Below are 15,574 nucleotides of genomic sequence, written 5' to 3'. Positions count from 1 at the left end.
TGCACTCTTGAGGAATCGTCTCTCTTGATCGTATTGCGGACAATAGAACAACGTATGCTCTACATTCTCAATTGTCTCGCCACCGCATTTATCGCATATATCATCATTTTCGTGTTGAAAGCGTTTCAAATATGCCCTGTCAGAATTTGAGTTAAATAAAAGTCTACCTCGCCGTGTGGTCTTTTCAGCCATGGGTCAATCTTGAGAATCAGTCGGAAAATCCAACGTCCTTTTTGACTGACTTCCTCGTCTTTGCCAACTCTCCACCGTCTCCGCTCGGGCATTTCCTTTTACGGTTTTGGGTGGTAAGTCCGTTACAGGCTTTTTGGTCTCTTTGGCTAAGAGATCTAATAGGTGTTAGCCCGCAATTACAAGGGCAGCATCTTGACACTGTACGAATAGCTGAGCATACTCTGAGTGCGCAAATGGCATAAATGGAATAAAGGCCACGTCGGTAAGATTTTGTTTCGAGTGCTTTTCCCCAAACCTCGGCGCCATATAGAGTGACGGACTTCAGAACTCCAGCCAGGAGTCTTCTCCTATTTTGCTTCGGTCCACGGGTATTGAGCATCATTCGGGCTAAGGCTCTATATGTTTTTGAAGCTTTTCGCAGGTGTAGGCTAAATGTTCTTTAAAGAAAAGTCTTGCATCAAGAACAATTCCTTAGTATTTCAGCGCTGATTGTGTAGTTATACACGCACCTTTTATTCTGAATGTAGCAGTCTCTCGGGTTTTTCTGCCAGTAATAAGCACGGCTTCCGTTTTGCTCTCTGCTAGGGTAAGTCCATTAAATTCAAGCCAATCATTAATTAAAGATATGGTTGCACTGGTTATTGCAACAATATCTTCTATGTGCTTAGCTGTCACCACAACAGCAATGTCATCTGCAAATCCTATGATGTGAACATTTTTGCGTACCTTTAGTCGCAATAATCCGTCGTACATGATGTTCCAGAGTTACGGTCCGAGTACAGATCCTTGTGGTACACCACCGGTGACTTTATTTTCCTTATAGCCGTCGCTTGTGTTGTAGCTCAGAATTCTTTCATTAAAGTAGCTTACGATTATGTTGTAAAGATATTGAGGCACGGAGACACTTTTTAGGGCAGTTAATATGTAATACTAGGATGCTGAGTTAAAAGCATTTTTAACGTCGAGTGTTACGACCATGCAATTACAATTCGCTCAAGGATTTTTCCAGCGGAGTCCAACATGCAGAGTGGCCGGAAATAGGACGGGTCTGTCAAACGCTTGTTTGGTTTTGGCAGTAATATTAGCTTTTTCCATAGCTTAGGGAAGCAACCTTCCTTAATGCATGTGTCATAAATAATTCGGAAGGGGTCTGTGTTCTTAGATTTCGCTGTTTTCAGCGCTAAATTAGGAATTCCGTCTGGGCCCGGGGCTTTAGATGGGTTTAACCGGTCACATGCTTCTCGGACCTCTTCGTTCGTAACAGTATATCTGGGGCTACTTCTATAATCGCTTGATGAAGTTGGGAATGCAGTGGTCGGGTTGAGAAGAGTACCGATACTATTCTTTCCAGCATTGAGGGGAAGGTCGGCATTTGTCCACAAGAACGGAGTTTTGCCATTACCACCTTATATGCTAGCCCCCAGGCATTGTCTTCAACGTCGTCGCAGAGTTTCAGAAAGCATTTTCGTTTGCTTTTCTTAATGGACTGCTTTAATAGCTTCCTCTTGTCCTTGAAAAGTATGTGGAGAGGTATATGGTCAGGGGTGCCACGTGACCTTTGATATGAACGTCTTACCTGCTGGCATGCTTTTCGCAGTTTGTCAATTGGCTCAGTCCACCAATATACTGAAGGGCGATGATTGCGTCGTGTATGTTTGGACATTAATGCGTCACATGCTTTTTTAAGATGGGTTATAATTACGGAGGTAGCACAGTGGGCTTAAAGCTCTCTTTAAAGAGGTAAGGTCGAACGTTTTAGTAGGAACATCTCACTAGGGTCGGTACATTCTGCTTTATGTGGGCAACATTTATTTTAAATATAATGGCATAGTGTTCGCTAAAAGTATAATGATCACTTATTTTCCATTTAGATCTACGGACAAGATTTGATTTGACGAAAGTCAGATCTATCACCGACTGCCGCAAATCTTTGTTGAATGTGGGTTGGTTCGTGTTTAAGAGCACAAGGTCAAGGGAAGAAGAGGCTTCTAGTAAGGCTTTACCCCTACTATTAGTTCTTTTGCATCCCCATTCAATAGCCCAAGCATTAAAGTCGCCGGCTATTACTAGATTAGTTTTACTTCTGGCATCAGTCACTAGACAGTCGATGATGTTCTTAAATTCTTCGTCATTGATACTGGGATGCAAATAGCAACTATAGATATTAACATCACTAATTGTTGCTCGAACAAAGCCATTTGAAGGGTCAGGGTTTTCCAGCTGTGGAGAGTTACGGTTGCATTTCCATATCGTCGCTTTATTCCTCGAATCGCACGTCCAGTTGGCACCTTCAACGATTTTATAGGGTTCCCTGAGTAAGGCCACATCGATCTGCTTCTCAAGCACTGACTGTTTTAGTAGATCATGTGCTGCTTGACAGTGGTTTAGGTTAAGTTGTAAACACCTCATTTTAATTTTTGAGTGTAAGTCGCTTTCTTGTATACCGGGCATCTGACGCTCCCAGTAAAGTGATCAGTTTCACTAGAGCCAGCTTTTAAGCAAAGCATGCATTTTGGCTTATTGGTACAGTCCGTAGCCTGGTGTTTACCCTCACCACATCTTCTACATAGTTTAGACCTGTTCTCGTTTTCGCTGTGCGGCCATAATCGAGGCATCTGTAGCACCGCCTGTATTCTCTAATACGGCATATTACCCATTCTACTTTTAATTTCTTGGATTGAAGCAGTTTCCTGGCATTCTCAACTGGAAGTTTAATAAGCGCTGTTTGGCTGTCTCTGTAGGACTTTCTTAGGCTCTTCATATTTAAAATCGTCAGATCGTTGTTACCCAACTCTCTCTGTATAGCATAAAGTACTTCTTCTTTGGTTGTAATTTCATCCAAGTTTTTACACTCTATAAGTGTCTCCTGGGTCAGAACTTTTATATTTGCTTGGTCATCAAGGCATTTCCTCATTATTTCCTGCGAGTCGGCTGACATTGCTGAACCACTTAGTTGCAGCAGCATTTCACCGCCTTGTGTTTTACGAATTCGGGTAACTTTCTTTTCGAATTCACTGAGAGTAGAATCGGGCTTAATTTTCCTAAGAATTTCGGCATAAGTAAGATTTCCATTATTAGAAATTAATATCTCCTGGTTTTGTTTTTGGGGGTTTTGCGGTTTGTGGTTTAGCTTTTCTAGCTACAATATTCCACGGCAGTGTTTTTGGACTTTGAGGGTCATTTGGGTTATTATCTTTATTTTGTTGGGTTTCCTTGGGTCTTTTTGATGATGGGTTTACAGCGCCTTAAAAAGTATAGCGATGTATAGCGCGGCCATTTGTTATTATTGATCGCTTAGCTTGACCAATCAAATTTGTATTTGCGCGAGTTTTTGGTGAGTTTGTGCATGTTCGCTTAATTTGTTGCTGAGTCTGCTCATCTGCTATTGGTTCATCATTGTGCATGGTGCGGCCTCTTTTCGGCTGAATGATTGAGTGGGTTGTTGACTCTTTGAATTCAGCTAGTGCTTGTTTTTGTAGCTGCGATATCCTATCTATGATATTTTTCATATTCTGGTTCACATGTCTTTGTTTTTGGCCATGTGTGAGAGCGATTAGTTCATCCATGACCACTCCCAATGCAGTGAGCACGTTCTCTCCTTCGCTCATGTTTATGATAGGGTCGGTTTTGGTGTCGCTTTGTGTTGATGGCAGATTGACTACGATCAAGTTATCAGCTGTTCGCATTGGTTTATTGGAAGGGGTCATATCAAGCGTAGTTGGCGTTGCAGGGTTGACCGATTGTGTGCCGGGCGTTATCACCCGTCGCTCGGGTGATCGGGCAGTTTTGCTGCTCCGTGTAAATAAACTAATTCCAGATATTTTACTTTTCTCCTTGGTGTCGACTATGGCATTTGCTGTTTTTGCTTTAGTTGACATTTTTGTAGCCACATAAACAGAAATCCTCTAGCGCTGGTGTTGAGCAGAGATTCCTCAGGATCTGGCCTCAGGAATTTCTCTCAATGTGGATTGTGGGTTTCAAGAGAGCGTGAAAAGAATCAAAAAAGGGAGACGGCAATATGAGCAGCTGAGATAGCGCTCTTTGCGTATTCCCTTTTGCGCGGACCTTTGCCCAAAAATAAATAAATATTTTGAAATAGAAATAGCACTCACCGCTTGTACGACTTTTCTGTCGATTCAATTTAGTACCGGTTTGCTAGTTGCGTTTGCAATTTCAACATTTTGTCTCCACTAAGACTCAGCTAGATTTATAGCGTGTTCGCTGATTAGGTGTTTGCAAGTTGCTAGAGGCATAACGATTCCCTCTTTTTCAGGGGTTAATTGTAAAGTGATACCTGTTCTGGCTAGTTCATATGCTTTGCAGTTACCAGGGATGTCACTATGCCCTGGAACCCATTGCAGGTTTATTGTGAAGTAGGATGTTAGATCCTCTAAAAGAACAAGACATTCTTTCACTAGTTTGATGAAACCATAGGAGACTTCAGTGATTTTAAGGCCGCTTGACTATCCGTATATATATATATATGCTCCTTGTTGTGAGCACACTTTTTGTCAATACCACAAGGCTTTCTTTGATTGCTGTGATCTTGGTGTCTAATGTTGCGGAACAGACACCACCTCTATGGTGGAAAAGGCAATATTGTGAACCGAATTTAGCTTCAATTCTATTGGATTGAGGAAATCCGTGATTTTGAGTAGAAACAGGAACAAACTAAGTATCCTAGAATGGTCCTTGTTGCAGGCGACTAATTGGGAGGATTCCCTCAGTCTGAGAGCTGACTTTGCTGCCACTTGCTTACAGACCAGGTCTGTTGGCAATAAATGTAGAATAACGTTTAGTGCCTGGCTTGGCGTTGTTCTAAGAGCTCCACTAATGCATATACTATCTGCTCTTTGTATACTTTCCATACGCCTCACCGCGTATTTCTTTTCCATTATTGGCCACCATACCAATATACAGTACGGCATGATTCGTCTGACAACTGCTGTGTGGAGCCAATAAGCTACCCGAGACGTTAGCCCCCATTTGGGGCCCACCATTCATTTGCAAGTGTAGAGTGCCGTAGCTGCTTCTTCACCCTAGCATCCCAGTTTTGTTTCCATGAAAGCTTCCTTTCTTAGGTTAGTCCTAAGTAGCTTGCCTTATCTCCAATAGTTAGTCTGCTACCATTTAATACTGGCGCCGTAACTGCTGGAGTATTGTGCTTTCTGGTGAACAATACTAGTTCTGTCTTACCAGCATTTAAGTTTAGTCCGCACGATACAGCCCAACGATTTATATCGTCCAAGATCGTTTGCAGTAGTTTTGCGAGAGTATTCGGGAATTTACCTCTAACCGAAACTACCACATCGTCTGCGTAGGTCACAACATGAACCGCCTTCATTTCTATATCCAACAGCAACTTATTCATTGTCAGGATCCAGAGAAGTGGGGATAACACGCCTACTTGAGGTGTACCCCTTTGGACTTATCTGCACATCGTTGAAGCTCTCAGCGTTGAAATTATTGACCTGCTCGTGAGAATCTGTTCAATTAATTTTCTGAGAGGTTCAGAGATGTCCAGATCTTTAAGCGCGCTCAGTATGGCCCTAGGCTGGATATTATTGAAGGCTCCTTCTATATCTAAGAAGGCAATTAGAGTGTATTCCTTATTTTCCAGAAATTTTTCAATCCCCGTTACCACAGAGCTGCGACCGCACCGTCATCTCTCCGCATTCCTTGCTTTTGCCGGATCCTTAAGGCTAAGTGCAGGCCACTCTCTGGAAGATGCACTACCAGCAGCAGCTCTTTTGGCATCTCCCCCCTCCGTCTGCTTTTCTGCCGTGTTTTGGCTGCGGGGTTTGGGTCTGGCTGCCTCCGGCGCTACTACTTACTTGGTGACAGCTTCAGCTACTGCCTCTTTACTTGTGCTTGCCTTATCTACGGGACCAAGCTTCGCTTCTGTCCTCTTGCTGAATGTTGCCGAGCTCGCTCCAAACGCTGCTCTTTTTTGGGAGCAAATAGTTCCCACCGTCTTTTTTTGTAGAGATCCGCGCTTTCTCGTACTTTTGTTTTTATTTTTATTTATTAAATTTTAATTAAGGTTCATATTTGGTCCCACGAGTCTGGGGAAAAGCATGTCTTCTTGCGCATAGCCCCCGCTGCGCAAGTAAGGCTATCATATTACGGAGGGCGCCAGGTATCCGTAAGCTCCGTTTAAGACTGGAATATTTAAGGGCCCCCAGTCAAGTTGATCCTCGACACGGGTTGCATGACACCTTGATCCAGCCTTTAATAGTACCCTCGACCATGGTAAGGCTCCTTCTTTGTATGCTGTGCTATTGAGAAACAACGAACACATAGGTAAGAAATCTGACCTTAACTAGATCCCTCACGTCTACGTCAGGGGCGGTTTGTTGCCAGCTGGTCCCCGCTTACTTCGTGAAACTGTGGTATCTATTACCAGTCGGCCTCGGGGAGGGTTCAGTGGAGGATTTGCTAACCAAACACAATTAGAAGCGACTAAATGTGCTGCGCAGTGGCTTAACATAATATTATACATAGAAAACAAAAGAAACAAATTTTTGTTAAAAAAGTTAATTTTAACAAAAAAAAGAAGAAATAAGTGAGTACAGTTTGGAGTACCACAAACATATAAAAACATAAAACACACAAAAAGAAAAAAGAAACAGTGTAAAACAACAACTATAATAATATTAAAATAAAAAAAGAAAGGGCGCGAAAAAAATACACAATTACATACGGACGTGAATCGCAACGAAAAACAACAAAAATACATACATAACTAAAAAGAACGGGCACGAATTAAAACAAAAAAAACGACCACAACAGCAAACAAAAAAAAACACACCAGCTCACCAAATCAGTACAGCGATGGACTGGGAGAGAGCCACAAGACGCAAAAGCAGACGCACGCGTATATACCATACATATATATCGTATACTTATATTGCCCCCAAAACCCCTTGGCGGAAATCAAAGTGAGTCCTAACGATTCCTTATAATAATTTGTATTTTTTCTAATATGTACTTCAAGATTTATGCATTTGCGGTTTTATTATAACATAAATCCGTTTTAATAAGAAAAAAAGGGCGGTTACCAAACTGTTTCAATATTTTGGTTTATTTTCCGGTAAAAATCGAACTACCGCTAACAGATAAAACAGTTTGGTAAAAAATATTATATATATCCAAATATATAACAAACTCTTGATTGCCTCTAACTGCTTACACAAAATATCTTAACAACAAAACAATTCAAGTATTTACTTGCACCTATTTCCGGCAATATCCCTTATACTTGATTAAGTATAAGCAGGATTGCGTAAAAAAAGCTAAGGAAAATCAACTAAAAAAACAAAGGGGAGAAAACTCACAAGATAAATTTAAACATACATATATTATATACATACATTTGGGTACATATATTTAACATATACCTATGTATATATAAGGAGAAAACCTCCTTCGTTTACAACATTACAGAAGAAATGTATAAAACCATACAAACATGAATATATTACTAATAATCGCTATACATACATATATTCCGTACAACTATATAACGTGACATACATATAGGAATAATAAATTTACGAAAATTACATGCGATCTCTTCGTATTGGGAACATATATACAGGCGCATTTATACATACAAACGGGCGCGTACCGCAATATTATTAGTTCTTCGCCCAACAAAAACAAGCAGAATTGCGCTAAACATATTAGCGCATAATACATACATATGTACAACGTGCTTTGATCTCTAAGGCGAGCTCTCAATTGCACATAACGACAAGTACATATGTATGTATAAGCTGATCCGCTTATAGGTATACCCTATAAGATTTACAATACAAACACATTATACATCCAAATAAAATAAAAAAAACCTTTGCGTTTATTAATAATCTATTAAATAAAATTTAATTAGAAACACAAAAAAATCAATTCGAAACGATGTCATAAAATATGAAATACGCGTAATTTACTTATTTAATTGGAAATATAAACTCTTATTGACTTAAAAAGAGTTCTCGGTTAACCATACGAGTCTATACAGAAATTGAAAACGTTATTGTTTGTTTCTACATTTTATTCGATACTCTAATTTACAGAGATTCTAAAACAACTCAGTTGCTAAAAGTTCCAAAGACGATTTCTGACGGAAAAAGGCCATGTACACCTGCAGAAGCTACACGTTCAAAGCAAGGTGCTACAAAGCAATAAAGGGTGAAACATATTTCATACACCAAATTTATTTCCGAGAGTGACAGCCTAATACGATACTGCACATGATTTTTATCTTCACCGATTCAGAACAAATCTGAATCTCTATTAGAAATCAAAAAAAAAAAAAAAAGTCTTGAAAATTTCTGGACACGTCTCTCAGCTGCGTATGACGCAATCGTAGAATCTGACGACTCAGATTTACCGGAAAATTTCAAATCATCGGCTTTCGCCAAATATGAAAACTGGTTAGACCAGTTTGCAGAAACACAAGCAAAGATTTCTGAAGATCAGTCACCGACTATCCCTCGTGCCGAGCAGACGTGTTTTTTCCTTTTCGGGTTACTCTTTTCCGCCTGAGCGAATGTACGGTTTCTATTTGTGCTATAGTTACGTCACAGTGTGTTTGCTCTTTGAACTTAGCTATTCTGTACTTTCTAGTAAAAAAAAAAAAAATCATATATATATAGTAATTACAAACTTATAGTTTGGGACATAAGAAATAATGGCCCCCGGGCCCCCGAATCTTGGGGATAACAGATTGAATCGAGATAGATAGAAGTGAAAAACCCTAAATATGTTGTATTATCGTCCGTTGATATAAATAAACCATTAAATAAGTATAATTGCTTTGCAATTCATTCCGCATTAAAATTAGTATGCAAAGAAATCATAAAAATCACAGAACTACGCGACGGAAGTCTTTGCCTATTACTAAAAGACAAATCAACCGCCGAAAAGTTCATTCGTACTAAATTTTTACACGGTGTCTGTGAAGTGAATACAAAATACCATGAAAAACTTAATTATATTAAAGGCACAATATATGCCCCATACCTAATCGACCTAAGTGAAGAGGACATCATTAAAAACTTATCTGACCAAGGAGTTGTTGAAGTGTACAAATTTTCCAAAAACATAGATGGAAAACCAAAACATACCGGAGTCTGTCTCCTTACTTTTGATAAGTACCAACTTCCCAACCATATAGATGTCACATGGCATTCTGTTAAGATTAGGCCATATTTTCCAAACCCAATGCGATGCAAAAACTGCGGGAAATTAAATCATACTGCAAAACGCTGCAACAACCCAAAAATGTGCGATCGCTGCAATCTACCTCCTCATAACCCTGACATATGCACACGTACAATGTGTACAAACTGCGCAGGAGAGCACCCATCTTTTGACAGATCTTGTCCCAAATTTTTGCAATCTAAAGAGATTTTGAAATTGCAAGTACAAAACAAATGTACAATGAGAGAAGCGATAAACATATATAAAAATCAATGCCCATCTATTGTTGGTGGTCCTTCATTCTCATCTATTATCAAAAGCCCAATAATAAATAACAACCAAAAACATATTCCAAAGCAAACTACAAAAAACGTAAGCGGAAAAACCAGTTTTGAGCATACTTCTGATCAACAACAAAATCTAACATCGAACATCACCTCCTTTCCACAAATCCCAAACAGTGATAACGAACTATACGAATTTTTATCACAACGAATAATCGATTACCAAAACATTCTACCTGCACAAGAAAACAATGAAATTCCTTCCCAAAACAACAATGCAACCGAAAACAATAATACTTCTTATAGACTTGCCTACAATAACAACCCACAACATATCAGCATCGAAAAAGCACAAAATTCTAATCCAAATGATTCACACAATTCTTCTTTCACCAGTCCTTCTTCCCACTCCAACAACCAAACTTCATTATCTATAGAAAACCTAGCCCCACAACACTAATCATATATACACATATATAATATAATAACATAATTCTCCCACAATTCTCTTAATTCTTAATTATTTCAATTTTGCAATGGAATATCCACGGATATTTCAATAATTATCACGAATTGCAGCTACTAATTAAAGACCTGAAACCTTCAGTGTTATGTTTACAAGAAACACATATACGCCATAATTTCGACCCTAAACCTCCATATGGCTATAATGGTTATTTCCTTAATAGCCCTCAATACCAATACAGCAAACAAGGTGTTGCAATTTTGGTAAAAGAAGACATACCTCATAAAATTGTTTTTACCAATATCACCTTACTCACTATTGCGATTGAGATATTATTTAATCCAAAACTAACAATAATCAATACCTACATCCCTCCCAAGCAAAGTTTCTCTTGCTCAGATATCTTAAATATTTTAAATAAAACGCAAAATCCTATTCTTTGGATGGGTGATTTCAACTCATGGAGCCCGATCTGGGGTTCTCCTCTATCAAACGATAGAGGTACAAAGATTGAAGACGTCTTATTAAGCAGCAACCTCATAGTTTTAAACGATGGTAGTCCTACACACTTCTCCACCCATCAATCGTTCACTCATGTAGATGTCACGACATGTTCCTCCAATATCTTTCCGTTATGTTCTTGGAAGGTCCTTAGGGACCTCCATGGTAGTGATCATTTCCCATTGATGATAGAAATCGGATTTCACCCAGACATGTCCACGAAAAAGTTTAAACCAATTTTTCTTACACATAAAGCCAATTGGGAGAAATACAAAGATCTCTGCTCATCAAAATATCTAGTAAATTCATTGTTTCAAGTAATATTAATCAAGAGGCCGCAGTGGTAAGAAAAATAATATGTTCGTCAGCACACCACACCATCCCTCAAACCAAGAATACATATCAACACCGATATAAACCATGGTGGAATAGTGAACTAGAAATCCCTCGAACACAAAAACGCAAAAGTTGGTATAAATATAAAAAAACACGCAACCTTCTTGATCTCTTAACATATAAACGCGACAATGCTATCTTTAAACGACAAACCAAAAAGGCTAAGAAAATATGTCTGGAGGAATTTACTGAAAATATTAACACCAAAACCTCTCCTCAACTTATTTGGCGTGACATAAGACGCCTGTCTGGCGTGAAAAAACCTATTACAATCACTTACTTAAACACCCAATCTGGATTAACTAACGACCCAATTATTATAGCGAACGAGTTCGCCACGTTCTGGAGCTCTTATTCAAGTGACTCTACTTTCACAAAACAGTTCGCAGCTGAAAAACAAAAATCTTTAGGCCATAAACTTTTACCTAGCGGAAATCTTAGTAATCCAGCGCTAAGTTTAGAATCTAATATTTCCACTGATGAGTTTGACGTCGCACTTTTAAACTCCAGAGGTAAAACACCAGGTATCGACAGGATTACCTATGACATGTTAAGACACATCCCACATGACGTTAAAAAAAGGATAGTAAATCTTTACAATAAAATACTTTCAAACGGTATATACCCCCAAAGTTGGAAAATCGCTGAAATCGTCCCAATACCGAAACCTGGAAAATCTTCATCAGAACTCACAAGCTATAGGCCTATTTCGCTGCTCTCTTGTTTAGGAAAAGTTCTGGAGAAAATAATCTCCAAACGTTTAATGTGGTACGCAGAGAAGAGTATACTAATCACTCACAACCAAGTCGCATTCAGAAAAAATCAAGGTACAATGGATGCCCTTGTACACTTTGAGCACCATTCTTCCAAAATTATCTCGAACAAGGGGCACGTTATCTGCCTTAGCTTAGACTTTGAAAAAGCGTATGACCGTATCGGACTGCATAAAGTTCTACAACAATTAGCAAAATGGAAATTGGGACCAAAATGTTGCAACCTACTTAAAAATTTTTTAACAAATCGAAGATTTCGGGTTAAAGTTCATAATCATTTTTCTCACTGTTTGCCTTTAGAAAATGGAGTTCCTCAAGGTTCCCCTTTGTCTCCGGTCATATTTATAATTGTATTTAATGAAATCAGCGAGATACTATCCAATTTCCCAGTCTACTACTGTATGTATGCAGACGACATTCTGATATTTTCAAACAACTGGATCTGAATAACGTCAAATTAACTTTTACGGAAATACTTAATAATATATCTAACTGGTCGCTCACATCCGGGGCTAAGTTATCCTTAGATAAATGCAATATCTTACATATGTGTCGTAAAAGAAAATGTGATAATATTACTTTCTCTTTTAATAACATAAAAATACCTACTGTAAATGAAATTAAAATTTTAGGATTAATTTTTGACTTTAAGTTTAAGTTCAAAAAACATTGTTTATATATAAGAAAAAAACTGTTCGATAGGTTAAATATAATAAAGTTTTTAGCTTCAAGACATTCTTTTGTTCATCCTACGAAATTATCAATATCGTGAGATCTTTACTACTCTCAATTATCGATTATGGACTACCAATATACGGATATCACGCCGGCAGCGAGCTAAAGAAACTCTATGCGCCTTATCACATGGCAGTAAGACGTAGTTTTAGGGCATTCCCAACTTCCAGCATCAAAAGCATTCTCGCTGAATCCGGAATGCCACACATTAACGAAAGATTGGAGATTAACACATTACGACTGATTCCAAAGGTATATCTAGGCTCTAACCCGAATTTGCTCAACGACATACGTTCGGCCACCCGTAAAAAACGAACATCCAAGTTCCCATCAACAATACACCTAATTCTAAAGTACGTTGATGAACTTGATATTCACCTTTCACCCAAACGTTCGAAGATTAGCAAACATCCTCCGTGGGCTCTAGACTCTTCTGTTATAGAAGATAAACTGATGACCTGGAACAAAGCCTCTACTAACTACGAGGTGTATAAACAAGAGTTTATGCAGCGCCAGACAGATCTCTATTCAGAAGGATGGAAATTTATTTACACCGATGGGTCAAAAAATCCCCACAACACCGCATATGCAGTGGTTTCCGAGAACTCGGAAATCATTAAATATGGATTACTTTTGTCACCATCTTCTGTTTTTACCGCAGAAGCATACGCAATAAAAGAAGCTATCCAATGGATCACGTCTTCCAAAGGTAAATATGTTATCTGTACCGACAGCCTTGCAACAGTCACAGCTATTCGAAATACATCCAACAGCAGCCCTCTAATCAGTGAAATTCGGGACAAATTGATTGATAGCCGAAATAAAATTAAAATAATGTGGATTCCAGGACACTGTGGCATTCCAGGCAACGAACTCGCTGATAAGGAAGCAAAAAACGCCACTCTTAGTCCATGTATTTACGTGAGAACTAATGGAAGCAACGACATTTTGCGATTTGTTGTAAATTTCTCAAAGCTTAAAGCTAAAGCGGAATGGTATACTTACGACAACCGTTACCGGCTCGTTAACCCCGAACTAAGAAAAGCAGTATACCCCTCTACATGCAGCATCCCGGAGATACAAATTTTTACACGACTCCGTTTAGGACATACCATCTTAACGCACCAACATATTCTGGACCGCAACATAACGCCTGGCTGCCGGCTATGCAACAGTCCAACAAATTCTGTAGAACACATACTGAACATATGTCCTACCTTTCGTCATATAAGACGGGACTATGTCGAGTCTTCTCCTTCGAAACTCCTCAAAGAACCGTCAACTGCCAACATAAAAGAAATCTATAACTTCATCTCCAGAGCCCAACTAAAGCATCTCATCTAAAACCACCATAATAAAATTTGACCACAATTTTCCTATACTAACATATATTGCCTCTTAATTCTAAGCAAAAGCATAGACATTAGTATTTAAGTATAACCATAAGTATTACTATATACTTGTACATACATATTCATAAGTAAAATCTCATACCAAAAAGTACAAGTAAAATTAAGCCCACTGCTGAAGGCCTTGTCGCTAGTGCTGTTATATTTTATAGGTAGTATAATTATTTATAATTGTATTTCCTTTAATAAAATAAAATTAAAATAAAAAAAATTTCTGAAGATTTAAAATTAATTAAAGCAATTCCACCTATTCCATATCAACGAGTAGCGCTGCTACAAAATCAAAGTCAAGAGGCAAGTTCAGGCATCCATCGCAAGGTGCCCGTATGTGACACAAACATATTTCATGCATGTTATTAACAATGGCCGTCCTTCCGGGACATGTTTACATCCGTTTACATAAACAACCCAAAATTATCAAATGCACAAAAAAAACAAAAGGTCTAGCTGGCGTAACAGTAAAACAATTTGCACTAAATGGAGATAATTTCAATTTGGCTTGGGAAGCTTTTAAACCAAGATACGAAAACGTAAGAATATGGGTCGACAAAAAACAAATAAGGATATTAATGAACTTCTCCAAAATTTAAAATGAAACAAGTGAAGAAATTATCAAATTTCAATCCACTGTTTTAAATTGCTTGTCGATTTTATCGACACAGAATATTCCCACAGACAGCTAGGACCCTATACTGGTAAACATATGCACCGCCGCATCAGTAGAAAAATCATTATTTACATGGGAGCGATCGCTTTCATCACGAAGAAAATTCCCCATAGACAAAACAATAACCATAACAATACCCACAGACCCCAAGCTTAAATCTTGCGATAGATTCAAGAAATTGAATATTATCGATCGAAACAATTTTGTAAAACCAAAACGACTTTCTAAAAACTGCCTGTCAAATGTGCATACACCTCCAGAGTGCGAGAGCAAATTCAATTGCGATTACTGTCATAAACGACATTATTCCATTTTCCAATTCTTTACCCACAAACAGCGCAAATATGAAAAGAGTCACGGGTTTAGTTTCAACAGAAAATCCCATAGTGCGAAGTCTTGAAAATTGCCAAGAAGCACCATGCTGCTCAAAGGCATTAAAAACTCAAACGCTACACAGCGAAAATCACAGTAGAATACTACTGCGCACAGCAGTCGTCTCCATCGAGCACCGAGGAGAACTGTTCAAACTTAGAGAAATAATAGACCACGGATCACGCCGATCACTTATAGCGTCTAAGACACAAAATAGGCTACAACTGCCAACAAAACTAGCCAATTCTGAAATCACGGAAATAAGCGGAAGAATAGTCCAAAACTCCAAACAAATCTGCCACATTACCCTAATTTCCCTCAAAGCGGATAAACGCACTCAACCAGAAGCTATTGTCTTACCGCAACTACCAAATATGCTTCCAAACTATCCCGCTCAAATAGATTTTCTATTAGGCAGCGACCTCATACCACAGATAATACTCGAACGTACTGAGAAAATTTCAAACGTACTTCTGTCACAAAATACAACTTTTGGTTGGATCCTAAGTGGTCTAGTTACGGAACCAGCTACCACCATATGAACTCAAGTTGAGGTAATCTCAAATTAGTAC

At 38.7% G+C, this 15,574-nt stretch overlaps 2 protein-coding genes across 6 annotated transcripts in view; both read left to right on the top strand.

Annotated features, from left to right (window-relative positions):
- LOC106624584 (glutamate receptor ionotropic, kainate 2) overlaps positions 1-15,574 on the top strand; it is a 1,058,023-nt gene that overhangs the window by 620,150 nt on the left and 422,299 nt on the right. The window lies entirely within an intron of this gene.
- On the top strand, positions 10,158-14,177 carry LOC138858138 (uncharacterized). The gene has a single exon (XM_070112629.1). It carries the CDS (start codon positions 12,684-12,686, stop codon positions 13,896-13,898), a length of 1,215 nt encoding a protein of 404 aa, XP_069968730.1. The 5' UTR covers positions 10,158-12,683; the 3' UTR covers positions 13,899-14,177.

The sequence above is a fragment of the Bactrocera oleae genome, chromosome X (genome assembly GCF_042242935.1).
Source record: "Bactrocera oleae isolate idBacOlea1 chromosome X, idBacOlea1, whole genome shotgun sequence".
In the NCBI taxonomy this organism is placed as follows: Eukaryota; Metazoa; Arthropoda; class Insecta; order Diptera; family Tephritidae; genus Bactrocera; species Bactrocera oleae.
The sequence above is the reverse complement of the archived record's forward strand: the minus strand, read 5'-3'. Positions and strand labels throughout refer to the sequence as shown.